General features: G+C 38.4%; 1 protein-coding gene across 1 annotated transcript in view; it reads left to right on the forward strand.

Annotated features, from left to right (window-relative positions):
• Window positions 1-22,143, forward strand: part of CLINT1 (clathrin interactor 1) — a 46,810-nt gene that overhangs the window by 19,191 nt on the left and 5,476 nt on the right. Inside the window, exons 2-9 of the mRNA XM_066560162.1 lie at window positions 6,242-6,346; window positions 7,026-7,122; window positions 8,561-8,669; window positions 9,511-9,675; window positions 12,189-12,363; window positions 17,243-17,486; window positions 17,979-18,060; window positions 21,395-21,472. Coding sequence (XP_066416259.1) covers window positions 6,242-6,346; window positions 7,026-7,122; window positions 8,561-8,669; window positions 9,511-9,675; window positions 12,189-12,363; window positions 17,243-17,486; window positions 17,979-18,060; window positions 21,395-21,472 — 1,055 coding nt within the window. The remainder of the gene's footprint in view (window positions 1-6,241; window positions 6,347-7,025; window positions 7,123-8,560; window positions 8,670-9,510; window positions 9,676-12,188; window positions 12,364-17,242; window positions 17,487-17,978; window positions 18,061-21,394; window positions 21,473-22,143) is intronic.

A 22,143-nucleotide genomic window follows, 5' to 3' on the forward strand; every position in this document is an offset into this window, starting at 1 on the left:
ATCCACACCCTGCCTGCTCTAATAAAAAAAAAAGTTCTTTAGTGTTGCTGTTTGCTTTAATAGCATTAATGTTCATACTGGATGTATGGTACATACACATGAGTAAAGCTTGAATTTTTATTCTTCTGTGCTTAGTCCTTAAGCAGATATTTGCAGAATGGTGTCTCATTGGAAACTGTTAACGGTGGTAAAATGTACAAAGTTTCTCATCTCAGCTTTTAGTATTTTACTGTTCCCAGTTGTAAAATTAAAAAAAAGGAAAACAGAAGGTGCATAATCCAGAGGTGTCCTTGGAGTAATAGTTAAAGGCAGAATATTATGCACAAAGGAGTCCCATGTATACATGATATTGTAATTGGTTTGAAATATACATTGAAAAAAATGCAAGTGTGTAGCCAGGTTTCTTGTTATACATGATATTGTAATTGGTTTGAAATATACATTGAAAAAAATGTAAGTGCGTGGCCAGGTTTCTTGTTCCTGCAGCCGAGTCCCTCAGCACAGTGGGCAGCTTCCCAGAGGCTTGAGAAGTGTTTCTAATTAGGCTCACCCTGTCCAATCCAATACCTTTATCATCACTATAAAGAAACTGTTGTCATGTCCCCTCTCTGTGGCTTCTGCTTATTTTAGTTGTCATAAGATTAGACCTGGCATGTCACAAATCTTTAGTGGATGTGATGCCCAGAGTTGTGCCTGTGCCCTGGGTGACACCACCCATATCAATGGCAGCTCTAATCCTGCCCGTGCCTTTATGGACTGCTCTGACTCTCACCCCAGGGCATATTCAAGGCTTTTCTTACATTTGTTCAGAAACATTGGCAAAGATCTGTTAGACTTTCTGATTCCTTGATATGTTTTCAAGTTCCATTCTGAATGGATGGATAGATATTTATTATTCTTTCATTACCTTTAGTCTATAAATACCTCCTTTTCTCATGGTGCCTGTTTTTCCAAGTGCAGGTTAGCTGTGCATGTGCTGTTCAAAGGTTTCTGCATGTTTAAGAAACTGCTGGTATTTGAGCATTCATACAAAGTGCTGAGTTTATTTGATATTTGAAGATCTGAAAATTTCATGTATAACACTATTTCTTTCCTAATGAATGATTTTCTTAGGAATAGTTCTTCCAAAGAACATTGCTCCCAAAATCTGGCCATGAACTGCAAACTTCCTTCATGAATTGTGATTTCATGCACTTGAATGTATTGTCAGGGTGGTGAGGGAACAGAACACCACTGACCATGGAAAAAATGTGGAAGATAGAGGAGATGCTGGGAGGGAGCATGAAGTGGAAATATCTGTGTGATGTTCTTCAGGGAAGACCATGGGCAGTGGAGTATTTACTCCTTTTAGTGCTTTATGCTGAATCCTGAGTTCTCACCAAAATGTTCAGTCACATAAACAGCAATAGTTGCATCTTGTCCTTTAGCAGGTTTGCTGGCAGTGTATTTAAATCATTGCTATGAAATGTTGTTTGAGGGTTAATTTTAGAGTAGACAATAGCTGAGAAAATACTCTTCTCTTTATGTTGCTGACTGTGTACAGAGCTTTGTATCTCCACATCCATGTTTCCAGAGAGTTTCTAATTCAAGGTGTATGGTGGAGAGAGAATTAGGGTGGGATTCTTTTTCAGTTTGGAACCAGCAATGATTGATGTGGATAATTAGTTCAGGCACAACAAAACTAATTGTAGTGTTACCAATTGGAAGCTATTACTGGAAGCAGTACAGTTATAGTTGTGTATAAGTGATTGTAATCTCCTAACAGATAATTGACTTCAGTTAGAGCATATGAATCTGTAGAGAATCTTGTAGTCCTGAGCAATGAAAAATCTTCACTCTGAAACAAACATTTCAATTCAGGATGTAGTGTTTATTTAATTTTTTATTAGCATCTTGGGTGGAAGTACAATGATTTTACTTTGCCAGCACAGAAGTAATTTTAAAAAGAATTTCTTAGTCTGGAATAGAAAAAAAACACTCTTTTTCAGTAATTATTTTGTGGCTATTTTATAGGGGGAAAAAGAAAAACTAATGGTGATGAAGCACTAATGTGTTGCTGAGAGCAGAATATACCTCATGCCCATCAATATTGTCCTGAGCATTACAGCTTGATTTGTGTGTAAAATCAGAAGCCTGAGCAGAGTAGGCAGATATATCTGTTGGAGTCTGTTGAAATGAAACACAAATAGAAGTTTTCTGCAGATACATTTATCACTTAGCAGTGGGCATTCCACGTTGTGGGTTACATTCAGCATCCTCTGATAAGGAGGAGGAAGACAGGGCTGCTCTTAGTCTGCCTGCTTTGTGTGTCATCTGTGCAGGGTTCCTGCAGTCTGTAAGGTTTTATTTTCATGCAGGCCATCCACAAGCTGCCTTTCATTTCCCTGTTTCAAAGAAAAGTGCTGAGGACAATCTCAGACCCGTAAGATTTTTATCCTCTTCATGCCTGGAAGTTCAAATGCTCTCAGACTATTGCAACTGTAAATGTTGAAGTGGCAGATACTGATGGACGTTTTGTACCTTCACAGATCCTCTGATCTGAGTTTTAGATGAGGAGCTACAGAACTTCTTGTCCCCTCTTGCTGCCTATTATCCCTAATACCAGCTAAACATCATTCTTACCTCAGATTACACAATTGAGATATGTTCAATATTGCTCTCCCTTTCACATCACTCTCCTCTCCCCCTCTTGCTTATTTTTTGGTTTTTTTAGAAAAAACTGTACAGTAATCCACCTGGACCCACATGATATCTTTACCTCAAATGTATGAATCTCAAAATGTGATTTAGAACAAAATTTGAAGCTATCTACACTTGATTGAATTATATGAAAAATGCAGACAAAATTGTGGACAAAGTAGGATTTCAGGGTACATGGTACAACAATTAATTTTCAATATATGTCATATGATAGTTAATAAAATGCATGTAAAATATTTAAGGGGAAATGGATTTTTTTCTGCTGCAGTTGGAGATGGTCAGGTATTTACAGCTATTACCCACTGACTTTATTAGCAATGTCCATTTATTCTCTTAAGAGGAATTTAGTCTCAGACTTGAGCTACCTGTTCAGTGTTGCTGTAAATTCCTTTAAATGTTCTTGCAAACATTTAAAGTTGCAAGAAAATTAAAAGCATTTTGCTCACTGTCACAGTGTTGCTTGTTCCATAGAGATGTGATAGTGCCCTTTCTTGGCTTTTGGAAACAATTTTATATTTTAAAAAATAAAGCTATACTGAAATCACTTGGGAGTGATACAACAAAGAGTAAAAAGAATCTGTTGTCATCAATCTATTTTAATAGATCTGAATGTAAGACACAGAAGAATGTAACAGTTTGTGATGTCCATGTCAACCCGTTTATTGCTGTACCCTTATTTTGGATGTAACTTTCAAAATACACTTTCCTGCTTAGTATCTTTGTCCGTGTCAGAAGTTTCTGTAAATATTCTTGTCACGAGATTGCAGTGGTGCAGGGTCTCAGTGAAGGATTTGGGGTGAATCAGATGCAGTCTGACAGATAAGGGGGTTCTCAGCCCTGCCTGAGAAGTTCCTTTCTGTCAGCCCCGGCCGTTTCAGGGCCGTTTGTTTGCAGAGCAGCCTCCCCATGCGATCCAGCACGATTCTCTGGAAGCTGCCCAGGATAAACTAATCAGAGAGCCCCCCCTGGTGTCGGAAAGTGTCCTCGGATATTAAATTTATATCAATCACAGGAAGTCTTGGCAATCAAGCTAGTCACTTTTTCCCTTCACATCTGGACATAAATTATTTTTTTGCTGCAAAGGTCACAGGAATCATGGGTAGGGCAGGGAATGAGGGCCATAGAAAACATGGGAAAGGAAGAATAAAACTGTATTTCCACCTTTTTAGAAATGGTTATTTTAAGTGACCTGGAATGATGCCAAACTATACAACAGTGAGGGTTTTTTTTTCTCCTTGAAGTTTACATTTGTTCCTGAATTAAATGTGGCTCTGAGATGCTTTGCTTTGGAATGGTTCATTCCATTAGATCTCAGCTTGGCATTTAGAAAAGAGCTTTCTCCTGGTTGCTGAGAACAATAACTTTTCTGCAGAGGGGTTTAGAAGTCGAGCATGTTTCTGTACTTAGAGAGGCTTAACTGCACCTTTTTTCTCTTGGCATTACTTAATTTCCCTTGTTTTCCTTCCATTTCCCCCTTCCAGCCCTGCTGCCGCTTTAGCCACGTGCCCTGAGCTCTTGCATAGCCAATGCTGCCGTTTGTTTTTGTACACTAAGTTTGCATCTCTTCAAGCATTTTCTATTCTTAAATTTTTTGCTCTAAGAAATTAAGGAAATGCTTCATTTTATGCTTCCCCCTCCCAAGTCTCCATCAAGTCTCTCAAACAAATGCAGAAGGAGGGGTTATAAAAACAAGCAGAACCTTTCCATTCAGTTCCCTGCCTTCCCTTGCTTTGGACAAGGGACCCAGTGTGCTGGAAGCTGCAAATCCTGGAGCTTTGGAGTTGTGTTTTTTCCATATATGTGGGAAATAAAGATGGGCTTGGTTTACATTTGTATGTACAGTAAAGAAAATACCAGAAACAGAAGCTTGAGGTGTATTCAGCATAAATGAATTTGTAAAACCTTAATTGCTGTTGTTCCAAACTGCTGCTGTGTTCTTACATGCTTGTTGTAATATAGATAGGTTCTGGGAGCTTGCTGATTATTTATTCAGTCATGTAGCTTATGCTCTCTTTAGACACAAAGTTGAATAAAATCATACATCAGGATCTGACAGCAGGAATTCTCATGCTGAGAATCCAAGATTAAGTCCAGAAATTTTATTCTGTTTTAACAATTACCTTCTGTGTCCCCTTTCAGACTTGAGGGGATTTCATTCTTGTTTCTGCTGTTTATATCTCCCAGTTCCAAGATCTTTGCTATCCTTATGCCAAATAAAATTGAGCAGGAGTTGCTTGAATGCTGCACTGTGCAAACTCCTACATGGATAGAAGAATAACTGTTGGGATGACTATTGAGCATCCTGATTTTTTTTTTTTTCCTCTCCTTTTAGGTCATTCAGGTTCAGAAGAAGTTCTTAAGCAGCAAATGCTTTCTCCACACTGCATTATAATTCATTAGATCTTTCCTACAGTTTACTTAATTTGTCATTGTGGGTTGGTTCATGTTGAAACTCACAGGGGTTTTTGTTAGCTTCTGAATCAGTTATGATGTACTTTTAAGTAAACTTTTAAACTTGTGACATGCTAGGTGTAAATGTGTTGTTTCAGTGCAGTCCAGGTATGAAGGGAGAGCAGAGACCAGCAGCTCTCCTGTCACTGCTGATCTCATTGCTGGGGTGAGTCCTGGTGCTCCAGAAGCTGAGAGCAGTTTTCAAACATTCTCACTATGGATATGGATGAGGTTTTAGGGCTGCTCACTCACCTTAAAAGATGAGGGACATGATTGTGTTACCAAACACATCTGAATGCTTTTAGGGGCACAAAGGAGGTTGCTGGGCTCAGATGTTACCTGTTTTAAGGATTAATTAAGGAGAAATCACATATTTACTATTTTAATATTAACATCACAGAAAAAAATCTTTTCCAAGTAAGGTTTTTCTGTGACCTCTTGAAGAGGCAGCCTGAGCTCCTTGCAGTATTTGCATTGCTGTAATTGTAACTGAGTGCTCTGCAGCTTCTTTGGCTGTTTTCCCTTAATTAATTAAATTCAAGCTAGGAAACAGACTTTCCAGTGAGTCTCATCTCCCTTACTTTAGTCTTCCATGTGATTTTTTTTATTTGTTACTTTTTCACTAACACCTGTTTGGTGCTGATGTTCTTGATTTTTCTCTTGTAACATCATTCCAAAAAAATTGCCTCTGATTGAGTTATAAAGCCTCTTGCAAATAACTCTGTACCATTACAAACCTGTAAGCAAACCATACCTAACTGCAGAAGCCATCAGCTTTGACTCTTGTGGTTTGGTTTGCATTTTAATTTGACCCAAAGCCATTTTTACTGGACTGAATCCAGCTGTAATGTAATCCCCAGTTTCTCATCTGTATTCTTGAAGACTAATAGAATAGTAAAACCTTCTTAAAGATAACTTAAATGTGGTGTATAGTGTCCTCAGGGTAACTTGTGCACTAAAGCTGTTTTCTTTCCCACTCTGTAGAGGTATCTCATTAAGTGAGATCTGCACTAGTGTCATTATTAAGTTTTCATGTGTTTCTCAGTTTTGATGCTAATCTTCATGTGTGTGAATTTTTTTTCCTTTGCAGCACCAATGTGGTTATGAATTATTCAGAAATAGAGTCTAAGGTTCGAGAAGCAACCAATGATGATCCATGGGGACCTTCAGGGCAACTCATGGGAGAGATTGCCAAGTAAGTGATAATTTGACTCAGTGATGAAGAAAAGAAAGGTACATTTTATATAAGAATGTGAAATTTGATGCTAAATCAACTCTGTGGTATTCAGACTGATAATGCCCAAAAGTTGCTGTAAATAAAGTCTTAAGTTTTTTAATGCATAATCATAGAATGTATTGAAAACTGTCAAACAAAAAATCAAGCCCAGGTATTTTTTAAATTCTTTTCTTAAATTGATTTTTTCATTTATGTGTCCTCAGAATTCTTTCAATATAACTGATTTTTTTTTGGAGTATTTCTTTTCAAAGCACTTTCTTGTAACTTCTACAAAAACAGCAAAACATGTTGAATTCTTCCTTGAGCTTTTTTTTTCCTGTTAAAATCAGTTTGGAAGTTGTGTGTTTGATCAGTTGCAGTGGTTATTAGGGTATTCATATTCAACATTATTTTCATTACAAATTAGTGAAGGGATGAGTACCTCAGATATTTAGAATTACTCTTTTCTTTTGTAGTCCTGGGATGTAAATGACTAATCTAGGAGTTAAAACAGGGACAGCTTTTTCCCTTTAATGTCACCCGATGTGGCTGGGCTTAGATCACTCCTGCCATCTACTGCCAGCCCCGAGTGTGAACAGGCTCCTGTGGCCAGCCCGGGCAAACGACATTTCTGTGCTGCTTTTGTTCCATTCCTTAGGGCTACGTTCATGTACGAGCAGTTTCCAGAGCTCATGAACATGCTGTGGACTCGGATGCTGAAAGACAACAAAAAGAACTGGAGGAGAGTTTATAAGGTGTGTAAGGATCAGGGCTTGGTGCTCATGCAGTGTCCTGGTGGAGTTCTTGCTTAGATAATCCTACAGCACTTTCTCCTCTAGCAACATAGAATTTCTTCCCTGAATGTTTTATAATTCTGTTGGTGAAGTCAAAGGTGTTTTTCAAATGATGTATATTAAAAAACCCACAGAATTTCTGGGTTTAGAAGCACGTTAACATGTTACTTAATGAACACAACAGAGCAATTCCATTTTGCTGCTATTCAGGTATTAAACTAGTGCTCACAATTTCAGTTTACCCAAAGGAATTGCTGTGAGCTCCATGAGAAGATGTTAAGTTACTGTGCTATCAGGAAAACATTTTTTGACAGAATTCAGGAATACCTGAAATAAAATGCAAACTAATCTTAATTTTCTGTCAATTTGTAATGCTTTAAAAGTTGTAGTTTACCTTTGAGTGGGCCAAATTTTCTTGCATATCTTACATGACAGTTTTATGTCCTAATTGTGTTTGGGAAAAGACCAGAGTCATTTGCATTTTTCTTGTCTTTCATGCAGAAACTTTTTGCTTGAGATTGTGTTGTGCTGCACTTAAAGTGGTGTTCAATGTTCACTGAATTATGCAAATATAACCTCCTTTTTTAGAATTGATGTATTAGACTAGGTTATATTTTGTTTTTCTTGATGCCAGGATTGTAGCAAGACACAATTAATTCTAAAGCATGGTTTGTGTTTTTCACAGGTGCTTGATGTTTTGTAGTCATAGTAATTGTTTTCCCTGAAGTACAATAGAAATTAATATTTAATGCTATCACACATAACTACTTAATATTATAAAGACTTCTTGAAATTGCTTATCAGGTTTAGATTGGGTGAAATAAAATTATAGTTTTAGCTGATAAAGGCACTACTTGAGAGAAAGAGCCTTACTTCTTTCTACATATAAATCCTCAACATAGAGAACTGAAATGTGAAAGTATTATTTAAACTTCATTTGTTTTGTCACTTCTCTGAAGTAGTCCTGAAATGCAGTTTTGTATATCCATTGAATCCTGCAGAAGGCTTCTTAAATTCCTGTAGGAGTTACCTTTCAGTGAAAGCCACTGGAAAATTGTGAACAAAAGATGCAAGAGAAAATGCCTCATTTCACAGGTTAACTTTTTCTCCTTAATTGCTACTGCTTTATCTTAAGACAAGCAGTGGCTGATAAAGGTAACTACTTGTGATTTTGTAGTAACAAGCTGAAGTTTTAAAAATACAGTTTTGATAGTCTAAGAGCAAAAGACTCATGTAAGGAAAAAAATTTTTCCATGGGACTCGTATAATAAGCATGTATTTAAAAAGGGAAGGTTAGTATTTACTAATTTGGGGAGGGGGGTAGGTTTGGGGTTTTTACAAAAAAAAGAAAGGTAGAGTTTTTGTTCATGCAATCATAAGGTGCTTTGTATTTTTATAGTCTTTGCTGCTCCTAGCTTACCTCATAAGGAATGGATCAGAGCGCGTTGTTACAAGTGCCAGAGAACACATTTATGATTTGCGATCCCTGGAAAATTACCACTTTGTAGGTGAGCAATAGAAAAATCTTATAAGCAAATTAAAACAGTAGTTGGAGTTGTCAGTCACCTGAACCAGCTTAGAAGCTTCCCCAGTCTAATTAAAATGTGACTGTTGCCAGTTGTGTGAAGAGTGCAGAATCCAAGACGTGGGGCCCTAGAGTATTAATTAGTGAAGACAAGAACTTGCAGAAAAGACTGGCTAATAACAACAGAACCAACACAACATGAGTGTTGGGGTTTATATTAAAATATGCACTAGAGACTGGTCCCCTGTGGTGTCCGTAAAGGAATAGCTTTAATCATATGGGAAGAAAAGGTTAGAGCTCCAAAACACACACATCTGTTTGAAGCTGGGGTTTTTTCCTCCCACCAAATAATATTTACAGTGCAAAGGCAGCAAGGCCAGTGTGTGTTTTGAATGTGAAAAAGGCTGGAAAGGAGCACATTTAGCTTATAGTACTTCCCAACTGAAAGCAATTTTTCACAAAATCAGTTCTGCCATGAGACTGAGTTCTTGCAATGAAACTTGCAAAAACTGTGCTAAAAAGGGTGATGTTTTGAGGGGTTAAAATTGTTCAAGTGGAGAATACAAGTTCTGTCTCAGTCTTTGTTAATCTCTTCTGTGTTTAAGTGCAAACTCATTTATCTAAATTTTATGTTAATTAGTCCCTTTTAAAGAGATGCAGTGGACCTCATGCAGTAGTCCCGAAATCTTTGACTCATAAACCGTTGTGTTTACAATTCAAATTTTTTTATCAATTTGGTGTTCAGTATTGCTGCCTCTTACTTACTGTTTTCCTTTTTCCCTCCCATCTACCATCCATCATCTCTGTCCTGCATTACCTGACAGATGAGAATGGCAAGGACCAGGGGATAAACATCCGCCAGAAGGTGAAAGAAATGGTTGAGTTTGCTCAAGACGATGATCGGCTCCGGGAGGAGAGGAAGAAAGCAAAGAAGAACAAAGACAAATACATTGGGGTGTCCTCGGACAGTGTCGGAGGGTTCAGATACAGTGAGTACTGGGCTGCCTTGGCAAGGATTGCAATCCACTTTTGCTTTCCCAAATAGCACTGTTTGGAGCCTTGAAATGCAGCTGTGGATTTTGTGTGAGTTTCCTGGGGTCTGTCAGAGCTGACTTTACAGGCACCAAGTACGTTACTCCTTGCTCCCAGTCCCTCTCGTAGTGTGTAGCAGGGGTCTGAGCTTTTGTTGGGGCTTCCATCTGATGTATCCCAGCATGCCATCCATGATCCAGCTGCCAGTCTGTGTTTTCTTTGGCCTGAGTAAATCCTTGGCTGCTTTTACTAAGGGATGAGTACCAAAGTCCCAACGGCACAAGGCTCTGGTTTGGTGATTTCTTTGAGAGAAGGGTTTGCTGTAAGAGCTCAGTAGTAGCTGTGCAGGGCTTAAACTTCACCTGTTTGCCTGATGCTTTCTGGCTTTTTTACTTTTCTTATCTGTGAGCCTTCCACTTAGATTTGATCCCTCCTGTTTTTGACAGGTTGCTTCTCCATTCTCCCTTTTCCTTATATGCAAAGTAGTTAAAAAATTTCCAAGGCAGAATAATTCTTGTTTTATTATATTCCTTTAGCCTTTGCTACTTGCTTGGAATTGTGGTGATTCTCTTTTTAGGAAATACGTATGAGTCACTGTATTTGTACTTTTTGTACATGTCCCTTTGTTCTTTCACTGAGCTTATCTTTTGACTTCTCTGTGCAGAGTCGTGATCCATCCTTTTAGGCTGGGTAGGATCATTTCTCCATGTGATCTTTAGGTATCATTCAGGTTTTTAAATTTAAGGGACTAGTTTCTGTCTTGTATTTAATTTTTGTGGTAAAGGGTTTTGAATTATTCCTTCATTTGTTAAGTAAAAGTTTTTAAAAAGTCTTTCTAGCAGCACTAAGCAAACCCTTTCCCAGGTGAGATTTCTAATCAAAAAGATTCAAGTTATTTAAACAAAAATGCTTTTATTAAGATTTTTTTGTTAGTTTATTTTGTCCTGAAAATACTGAGCTTCTAGTTGGTGTCTATTTTAATTTAAAAACTTGTATTGCACAGGAAAACCCCTCTAAAGGAATCTGCATTAAAATGCTTGAGAGCCTGACATAAACTGAAATAAGGGCATTTTATTCTCCTGCAAAATTTACAGCAGTACATTTCTGAGCAGTGTCTTCTTTTCCAATGATAAAGATCTCACTGAGTATCTCATGGATTTGTAGCAGGTTCTCAAATGGAAAAGTTTTATGGATCTAAACAAATGTCATTGGAGACTTGCACCTATGTCTTTACTAAGAAAATACACCCTATATGATATGAGGTTATCAGATAGGTATAATTCAAATTTTGCACCTTGTAGTGCTGGAATCATTTTCTTTTTATTAAAATTGCTTTAATTGAATATACCTTGAACATCACATGAGCTGCAATGTCATTTGTATGTAACTTGAAGGAGGGATTATTTCACTGTCCTTCCTTTCTGCCGCTCAATTTTACTCAGCCTAAGTAAACAAAAAAAATCACTATTGTTTCACATTTTTAAAAGATGCACAAGAAATGGTTTGTTTCATGTGTATGATAGCCCAGAATATAAATGTTTGCCTACAAATGTTGTGTAGAAACTGAGCTGGTTTGGTTTCCTTTATGCACCTATATTTTGTGCAGAAGATCTGATACAAGATCACAATACAAGTTGAAGTGTGCAGTGCTTCTGATAGTCAAGTCTTTGTTAAAATGTTGGTTTTTTAATTTGAATTAAACTCAAGTTGGCTGTGTGTGTACAAACAAGACTCTTCAGTGGTTTAGAATTCCTTGATGGGATTGTACAACAAATGTGCTAATTTCAAGTAAAACTGGCAGCTGTTTGTAATCTAAAATACCAGTATGGAGGTCTGGAATACTAAATTAGAAAAAAAAGTTTTTGATTTCTTGATAATAGTGTTCAGGAAAGATGTTCAGGGTATCCAGCGGCCCCTGAAAAGGTGAGTTTACTGCCTTTTCTTTTTTCATCTCTCTTAAAAAATTTTAAAACTTTTTTTAATTGCTGAGGTGGAAAATGAAAAGTTTTACACCCATTCTTTCAGTATTTTGTTACTGTGTTTTTGTGTATTAATGTCAGTGTATAAAACCCCCAGTGATCACTCAGCTCAGCCAGGAGTGGAATATCCTGCATTAAGGGGCTGTTCCAGAGGTGCCATGGGCCCTTCCTGCTCAGCTGCTCCTGCAGCCAGGGCTGCTCCTGCCTCTGCTGCTTCTCCAGCAGAGCCCAACAGCCTCCTGATGTGCTGGGCATTGAGCTTGTGTCATTGCCATAAGCACAAGTCTTTGAGCCTCCATTCCTGCCACTTCATGATGGGCATTCCATGCTGTGCCTTGCTGTAATAGAGTTGATTCAGCTGGGGGAGCTTTTTTTGCTCTGTGAACTTGTGCAGCTCAGGTGTGTGGGGCAGGAGTGGCTTGAGAGGGATTCCAGAAAAGCCACAGGCTTTTTATTGGTACCTTTAATAGTTCTTATCTTTGTCTTACCAGGTGAAAGATATGATCCTGAGCCCAAGTCCAAATGGGATGAAGAATGGGATAAAAAGTCAACTTTTCCTTTCAGTGACAAGTTAGGGGAGCTCAGTGACAAGATCGGCAGCACCATCGATGACACCATCAGCAAGTTCCGAAGGAAAGATAGAGAGGACTCTCCAGAGAGGTGCAGGTACTGGAGCTGTTGTACCCTGAATTTATCTGTGAGATTGCTCTTAGGAAGCAGTTTGACATTGCTGGATATAAGCTACATCCTCTGCCATTCTTTTTGTCTGTAGGGGGAAGCAGATGTGGGTTCAGTACCTGCTTCCTGGGCTTCTGCAGCTCCCCTGGCCTTGGGGAGCAGTGTGGCTCTGGCAGTAGTTAACTGCTCTTGGCTGCCTTCCATTACTGCCCCAGCTGCTGGCAAAGCAGGGAATTTGGCTGAAATATCCTGAGTTTTTCCTTGTCTCAGCAATTCAGTGCTCATGTGCCAGTGTACTGAAGGCTGCCACTTAATGCTGCACACACTCTGAATGCTGGAGTGCCAAGGAAGAAAATTGAAATTGCTTTGACACAGTGCTGCTTCCCTGAGCTGATCTCAGGAAGAACAGCCTGCAGGTGATTTCTTAAAAAAAAAAAAAAAAAAGTCAATTTCAGTTGAGGCTTTTCAGGAAAATACTTGTATTTTACATCTGGTCATTAAATTTCTCCAGTAAGGGAGAAAGTCTACCCTGCTTTGGCTACAGAAAGAACTTAACATCTGTCACACTTCAACAGGTGCATTGAATTTAATTATCTGGAGATCAAGTTTGTACTTAATAGAATTTGAAATTGCTGTAGAGAAAGTGCTCAAGTATATTGAAATAATTCCCCTTTGGGAAACAACTGAAAAATCAAATTTGCACTGAGATTTGGTTAATATTTTTTACAAGAATATCTTTAGATAGTCACACATGTATATGAACATAAAAATCCACATGCACACATCTGTGTGATGCAAAACTAAAGCAATTTTGCATGGAGACAAAAAATAATAATAATGGCAGCATTTCTGGGGGAAAGCCCTTGTGGTCCTCTTGCTGGGGCATTAATAAATCATAAAACTGGTATTCTTTGCACACATCAGGGTTCCCTCTTAGAACCTAATATCAATGGACTACAAAGAGAAGGGATCAGAAGAAAAGTAAACAATTTCACATGTACCAATGGTACATTTCTGTGTGCATTTCTGTACTTACCTTTCAAAAGCAACTTGTCCCATGATGTCTGCAGACCTCACCAGCCATGTTTCATGTAGGGGATGTACAGTAAACATTTTTTTTTTTAGTCTTACTTCCTTTGTTTTATTTCTGAATAAAAACTGTCTCTTACTTGTGCTGGATAAAGTCTTGTATTTTTCAGTGGTTTAGACAGTCCTTTCTGAAGTCTAATCTTTAGCAAAAGCAGTGTATTTTGATAACTTCTCCATTGTACATCTCTGCCCCAAGTAACACTGCTCTTTTTCTCTGACTACTATTACATTTTGCGTTTTTGCTTTCCTCTTGTAACCCTTGTCTCTTCTGTTTGAGTTTTCTCCTATTTTTTTGGTCTATGTCAGGTTTTGTTTGTCTCAAAATTTATAAAAGTGATAAACTTGAGACTTGGATTAAAAGGAGGAATTTTTGGGACATCCATGAGCAAAGGCAGTTTGGTGCTTGCAGGTTATTCTGCTGTAAGAAGGAATTCAGGCTGCAGCATTTCAGCTCCTCTAACCTTGCTTCAAATCCCAGCCTGGAATTTCTTTTTCTCTTCTCCTGGCATGGGGATCAAATACCATGGAAAGGATTTTATCCAAGGCTTTGAGTGAAGAGGTTTGTTTCTACAGAAGCCATCAGAAGAAGATTGAACAGATGGTTATAGAATGTCTGTATTTATCCTTAAGAATACTGTAAATACATGGCTTAGTGCATGCTCTATTAGCAAATACTATATTTAAATATTAAAACTGAAGGTGGCATAAAATTTTAATTATCATATATAAGTTAGGCTCAAAATAACATTCTTTTTAAATGCCTCGTGAAATCTCTGCATTTGTGTTTTCACACTTCAGCAATTTTTTGTAGAAAAAAGTGCCAAAAATGTACTGACTAATTTGTAGCCTGCTGCCATACAATAACAATTAAGTTGCCATTTCACTTGGAAAAGTGACTAAATGGTGATACTCACTCAGCTGGCAAACGTGCTGTTATGTTCTATTGTTGCAGTCTTAATAACTTTATAAACCATTATTGCTTGAGTACTGTAAAGCCAATAAAAGCCTTGAAGCACAAAGAATAAATGTGTCTTACACATCTTACCTGTGGCCAAGAAAACTTGGAAGCCATGGTCTTTACACACCAGAAGAACTTGGCCAAACTTGTGGATTTCTGACTTTACTTGCAAATCCAGTGGTTTGCATAGAAGGAAGAAAATGCTTGAAGGAAATAACTTTACCAGAGAGCTAAATGATACAAAATAATGAGTGTACAGTAGATTTCAGTGCAACTGCTTTACATAGTGAGATTTGGAGAAGCCAAGTCTGCTGCCTTTTTTTTTGTTTTTTAAATTTAGATGAAAAATTCTAACGGTGTTATAGAGGAAATGAATTCCTTTTTCCAGTAATATATCCCTGTGCAAGTAGTGAAAACCTCAGGCAATACCCCATGGGGTGGGAAAGCCTCTGGTTTTCTTGCTTAATGCTTGTTAGTTCTTAGGTGGATAAACCAGCTGCTGTGCTGAGTCCAGCACTGCACACTGAAAACTTGTTTCTGAATTACCTGCAGACACACAGAGGTGCTTCTGAAACACTGCATTTTTTTTCCTAAGAATTCTTAAAACACTGTTAATCCTTGTTTCTCCAGTACTCAGGAAGGTTGATGTAGGTAACAGAATAGAAAGGAAGCAAAAATTCCAGTACTCTTCTGAAAGGAGGCAATGGCCATGTTTAAGGGCAACTTGTATCTAAAGGATAACTTTTATATTGGGGTGTAATTTGGATATACCTAAAGTCTCAGTAAACTGGTTTTGTTTTCTTAAAGGTTGTTAAGAAAAAACCCTTACTACAAAAACCTAAGGCAAAGGAAAAGAATATGTGTCCATACTTTGATTTCTCAATGTTGTAATTCTATACTTTCTTTGCAGAAGTTTTTTCATTATTTGGTACATTGCTATAATTTTATTTTTAAGTTCTCTGTGCAATTCTCAGATGAAGCACTGGGATTTTACTGAGCACAGTAAACATACTTAGAGCAAACATTAATCTGTAATTTTTTTTTTGTTAATGTGACCATTAAAGAAAAATAAAAAGTAGATCTCCTGAGAGACTTTGGAAGAAGTACAGGTTGTCATAGAAAATTGAATCTTGTAATATTTATTCTCCTTTCTGGCATATATGTTTAATTTCTTTCCTCAGAGCCTTTAGTCATTTATTTTGCTGTATATCACCAAAGACTGACTTTCTTCATTCTTGCATTAGTGAGATTGATCTGTAGCAGTTCTGTGTCAATCAGACTTTGTTTGTCACTTGTTTCCTTAGCCCACAGAACAGTGTTGAACTCTGTAGTCTGGACAAGAAATGTATTGCAGGTATTAAATACAGCCCATGGAGAGACTGAGCCTTAGTTGTGTTGTCTGGTCTTGGATGTTTCCAGCAGCATCCTCCACCCTCCTCCAGGGCTCTTGGGATGGATGCCCTGTGTGCACCATGATCATGTGCAGATCCCTTTGCTCTGGGGGCTCCTGTTAAAATGATGTCACAAATGGAGGTGGCTGGGGTCCCCTCTGTGCACACAGGTGGGCAGCAGGGCTGGGCCCACACTGCAGGGTTGAAGTGCTTTGGAAAATCAAGTTAAATGATGTTTGAGCTCCCTTATCTGTGAAAGGCTGGCTCAAACCAATGCCAGGAGCTGCTGGGTGGTCAGCAGCTGTAAAATTTATCTTTTTAACAGTAAAAGAATTGCAAAAGGGAGAGAGCATTTGTTTTGAGTGATGTTACTGAACTGAGCCATCCCCAGTGGTGAGCAGGTAACATGCACAGAGGAAATGGTACATGCAGCATGTTCCCAAAAAGCCACCATTGTTAGCAGAGAACAAAGGCTCCCCCCCAGAGTATATTGCAGTTACTGTCACATTCCCTCTGACAAAGGGACAGCCTTTCTTAAATTTTTCAGTTTTAGTATTCTAATGCATTATTAAAATATAAAACCCTTCCACTTTCAACTCTGTTGCTAAGGGAATTACAATTTCAAAATACATTCCAATGTATTTAAGCTTTCTCTACAGCAATTCTCACTGTTATGTACAAATCCTGATGGTAACAGGCAACATGACTGGTGGTGGAGGCCAATTGCTTTCTTTGTGAAAGACTTAAAATACAAAAGTAGAAAATATAACAAATTATTCAAACAGTGTGCAACAACATCTAGAAAGTTTTTGCCTAAAAGGGTGATATTTTTATTCTTTTACATTTTGAGAACAACCGTGCTGCTCTGGTAATGGTAACATTGCATTGCATAATTCTGTAAGCAGTCTGTTCCCACAAACATCTCTAAGAATATGAAAGCCTGTTTCCCTGGAAAAGGAAATGAGCTGAAATACAAATGGAGTTGTGCAAACCCAAAAGACAGTACAGAATATGGTTCACTGCTTTCTGTCTCCTGGTGTAAGTACTGAGCACACCTGCCAACTTAACTTTCTGTTGCTGAAGTGTTACATAATGTGTAGGAGAGTTCCTGTCAAAAGGTGATTCCATGTACTGGGTTTAAACACTGATTTCCTATTATCCTCTGTCGTGGACTTGCAGTTCATGCTTAACAAAATGACCTGCTTTTCTCCCCTGCTTCTGTGCAACAGGTGCAATGCTGTGTGGTGTGATGTGTTATGTAAGGGTGGAACAGTTCCTCTCTCAAATGTAGGAAAAAGCAGCATTTTTATCATGAACTGTTCCTACAAGAAACTGCAGTAACCAAAATTCTTGTAGCTTAAGCCAAATGTCTTCTCAAGGAGCTGAGAAGTCCATCACAAATGCTGTGCTATCACTTTTGTTTTTCTAGTGACAGTGATGAGGAAAAATCTAGAAGAGGCAAATCTCCCAAAGCTGAATTTAAAGATGAAGAGGAGACTGTGACAACAAAACACATTCATATTGCACAAGCTACAGAAATTACCACCATCAGACAGAAACGCTCAGCAAATCCTTCAAAAACCATTGACTTGGGAGCAGCAGCTCATTACACAGGAGACAAAGCAAGTCCAGAGCAGAACTCTGCTGCTCATCCTGCACAGCCTACGACAAAGGTGAGACAGCAGGACAGCGCATCATTTGGGAAGCTGTTTTCTTCTAGCCTCTAAGACAATTTCTGATTTAGGGTAGGTTTTGTGATGCAGCCTTCAAGGGAGCTGTTTTATCAGAAATGTTTAGTTTATCACTGTGGAACAGTATAACTGTAATTAATTGTGATTGCTTTAAAGTGTAGAATTTTTTAAATATAGTCATTAGCATGTTTTGCTCTCTTCAGGACAGCAAAGAGAATTTTGGCATGATGTGTTAAAGATTCTATGAAGCTGCACATTTACTGAAAACTTACCAAATTCTTCAGTTATAAAAAAACTATGAGCTTTAGTTTTTCAGTATTTGATTTCACATTTTAGCCACATGGTTGTTGGCTTTAAAGCCAAATCTTCAAAGCAAAAGCAAACAAAATCCTTTGAAACCCCAGAAAACTTCTTAGTGTCATTTGATGGATTAATAGCATCATGAGTTGAGATCTGGTGTCATTTCTTTTCCAGGCTGCTGTCCCCTCTGGCAGCAAGTCCTCTAACGACCTGGTGGACCTGTTGTTTGATGGAGCCAGCCAGCCAGCTTCCACAGGTAGGTTTGGGGTCTGTTCCAGTTCTGAGGAGAAATTTGTTTGTTGCTGGAATAAAATTAAAGTGGATAAATAGAGAAATGAATACTTGAAAAAATGTAAAACTGCCTAGAAAGAACCCTTTGTAGCAAGGTACTGTGTGTGCTATTGCATGGGACTAATAAATGTTAAGAACACAAAGATTAACTGCTAGATCAGTCTGTCAGAAACTGTGTATGTAATGCAGTTATTTATAATTAACTCTAAAAGCAAGTGCAATCCATTCATATTCAAGCATTTCTCATAGCACAGTTCAAAGGCTGGGCAGGTGGAGATGGATAATCTTCATGGAAGCTTTCATCTGAGGTATATGGCAAACTTGTTTCTTTGTCTTATTTTCTCTTGGCACTTGGTTGATCCAAACCCTAGAACCAAAAAGAAATGGCTATCTAAAAATGAAATTACTCATTTAAAACACATCCTTCACTCTCTAAATGTGTAACAAACCTGTTAGTCTTCAATGGACTTACCCTTCTGCTCCCAAAATGCAGATGCTTTTTAGGAGTGTGTTAAATTTCAGTGCTTTCCTATGGGATTGGTAAGAGTACAAAGAATTTTTTTACAGCAGAGTTACCACAGTTCCATGAAAGTTAAGATCCTGGATCAGAACCACTATCCCGAGTCAATACTGATTTTTTTTCTACCTAATTCTTATGGCTGAAAGGTTTGGAACCTTTTTGTTTTATATACAGTGTGTATGTTTTTATTTTTATAAAAATAAGATCTCGTTGAGAATAGATGTTTCTGCTTCAAAATGAACCTGCCCATATTTCAAACAGAACTATGGCAGCTTCTGTATTACAGTGTATTTAAACTTTCATCAGTTTGGCTCATTGTTGTAGTCAGCCTTTTTTCTTGTTTTTTTATTACTCTTTTTTCTCCTTTTTCCAAAGCAGCATTTAGAAATGGTGCTGAGAAGAGGCACATTACCAGCTGTCCTGCTAAATAACCTCTGCTGACCTGAGCAGGCAGATGGAAAGGGTTCATTTGTAGTGACAGATCTCGTATGGGAATCTTTGAGGCTTGCTCATGTTGAGAGGATTAGCACTGTCCTTCACATGCAGGTCACTTGTTCTGACCACTGCTCCTTGCAGCACAGCCTGTGGGAACATTCCCAGTGTCAGGCAAGGCAGAGGGAAAGGGTCAAATGCAGCCTTTGATGTGTCCTGTGAAGGAACTGGCAGGGAAGTGATGTCAATTCAGGGAACTTGGGGTTTGCTTATCTGTGTATTTTCAGGTGCAGAGATGTGAAAGGGTTGATTGGGCTCAGTGTTTCTCTTTATTGGAGCAACACAGTTTGTATGTGAGGGGGTGCTTGTTTGCCATAAAAGAGATGTAAAATCCCTGGTTAGACCTGCTGGGAGGATTTTTTTGGTGTTACTGAGCTGAGGTTCTTTAACCTTTCTTTAGAGAATTGCTACATCCAGCTTAATCTCTGTCACCTCTCTCTGAAACTCAGTTTCACTTGCAAACAGGCAAGAGATGGGGAAGAAAAGTTAAATTTGACCGAAGATGTTAAGGGGTTATTTTGGGTTTGAACTCAGTTCTGTTTTTAAAATTAAATTAATCCCTAGGCACTGTCAGGCAGCCCAAGGATAATGGGTGTAGCAGGGAGCATTGATTTTTATTTTTTCCTTCAAGCAAGTGGTCAGGAGTGTGTCATCTGTGTTTCTCATTCAGCATATAAACTCTCAAACCATTAACCTGTTCTGAACTCTGCAGGCACATATGTGGGGAAAAAAACACTTGAAAGTGTTCATTGCAGGAGACAGGATAAATAGGATCAGATCAGGTTTTTAGTTTGATATTTCACTGTTCCCTTTTCATTCTTGGGTGTTAGAATAAAACGTGTATAAACACACAGGAGATGTTTATTAGGTCACTTCAGAATTTGTGCTAAGGAATTTGAAGAAATTTCTTAACTTTGTGTGAAGTTGTTTCCCTCTTGAAAAGGTGTTGAAAGAGTTTCTGTAGTGCTGTATCTGAAAATTCAGAGAGCATCCTTGCATTCTCTGCTCATGTTTTATATCCTGCACTACAGGCTCAGCAAGAAGACATTTCCCCTTGGAAGAACTGTCGCCTTCCTGGCAATGTCTACAGTAAAATAACATTAAAAAGAAATACAAGTACACATGTATTAGGAAGTGAATGGTTCCTTTTATTACTGCTGGCCATTTATTAAAAAGGAGATGGTTCTGGTTTAATTAACCCAGTTGAGAGCAGCAGATGGGGCAGAATGTCTTGCAGCGATAAGACAATTCCGAAATGGCACCAGATGTTGGAAGCTGTCCCTGGTGGTGTTTGAGTGCAGCACAGATGTTCCAGTCCCACCTGGCTGCCTCCTAAGCACTGCAGGCTAAGCAGCTGTGATGTAACCTATATAATGTACGCAGAACACTAAAAGCAAAATAATTGAACTGCTGCAGCTTCTTCTGAGGGTGAGACTGCTTGGAGGTGAAATCTTTAAGGACAAACAAATAAGGTCGACTTCTTGGCTTCCTCTGGTCAGTGGAATACCTGCTTGAAAACAGTACCAACCATAACTAGTGATTTTTATAACTTTTCTGAGTTTATTTTAAGAATCAGCTTTTCAATATGGTTCTTAAGTCTTCTGCTTTTATACCTTGGCCGAATCTTTTTAGTGAAAATTTGTTACTATGCTATATTCAGAAGTCAATAATTTATATGCTGTATACAAATGTCTGGTTGGAAAACTTAATGTTCTTGCTGTAGAAAGGAAGCAAACTTATAAAAAAATGAACACACGTGGAAGCTCTGTCCCTGAAATCCTAATTCAAGATCATTGCAGAATCATTCATGCTTTAAGTAACACAAAAACTAAATATAAGGTGACACGTAATTTTTCATAAGGAAGCATAATAAATTAACTTTTATACAATAGAAATGGTTGGCCTTTTTATATTATGCTTCCAGATTTTTAATTTTACAAAGTGCCAAGCTGGTAGCATCACTCCCCAGTTAAAAACTTGTTAATCTTTTTAATATCTCTGAATTTATTTTTAGAGGTGACAAAAACTTGAATGTTTTAGTTCTTCCCATGGAAAACAAAACTGCAAGCTCTGCAAGGCAGTTGGAAATAATCCAGTTTATTGTTGCTCAGACTTGTATAAACACAGTGTGGGGATGAATAGGAAAACAGAGCTGACTTGGGGAGCAGAATCAATAAATGCATCATGTCAAGTGCAGAACAGCTTTTCTTCATAAATCCCACATGCAATTGTTGCAATGGATCTTTGCACAGTCCTGTAACAGCTTTTGGCTTCTCTCTGTTCCTAGGTGGATCAAGTGACCCATTTGGAGGATTTGCTGATTTTAGTTCACCTGCTGCTTCAGCGAGTTTCCCATCATCACAAGGTAGGATTGATGTAGGGATTGCAGTGCTGCTGAAGGGTGGAAGGAGGGCAAGAGATGCCATGTGGCATTATTGAAAGTCCCTTCCCTTTCCAGGGTAAAGTGTGTGTGTAGCTGGACCACAAGTGCTCTGGGAGGAAGGAAGATGCAGCCTGGCTCAGTGCATGTGCAGACATTTTACCTGCAGGCAGACAAGCTTATCAGGAGACATGGCCACCATCTGAAAAGGTTTCCCTTAAAATTGGACTGGAAATCAATAAAATATGCTTGGAAACCTCCTAAAGTGATCCATTTTCCTTTGGTGGAATCTTTGTGGGATCTACAGGGTCGCAGAAAACCCTGGAGTGGGGAGAGCTGGCTGTCCTTTGTGAAGTTAATTTGAGCAGTAGTGATGTTTGTGATGAGGGGTTCTCAGCCAGGGTGGAGGATCAGGGACAAAATGAGAAAAGAACAGCAAATCTACCTGGAGGGAGCTTTTAGTCAGCATGTTTCCAACTCCTCCTTTATTTTGCTGTGTTGGGAAGGCTCTGCTGGTCCTGGGTTAGTTAATAGACCTTCAGTGTACTTGGTAGGAAAGAACTGCTCTGGTTTTTTACGAGCTTTCACAGTAAAACCCAAGATGTTTTGCAAACACAAAGCTGCCCACTATGCAAATAACTCCTGTGTTAATACAG

The sequence above is a fragment of the Molothrus aeneus genome, chromosome 15 (assembly GCF_037042795.1).
Source record: "Molothrus aeneus isolate 106 chromosome 15, BPBGC_Maene_1.0, whole genome shotgun sequence".
In the NCBI taxonomy this organism is placed as follows: Eukaryota; Metazoa; Chordata; class Aves; order Passeriformes; family Icteridae; genus Molothrus; species Molothrus aeneus.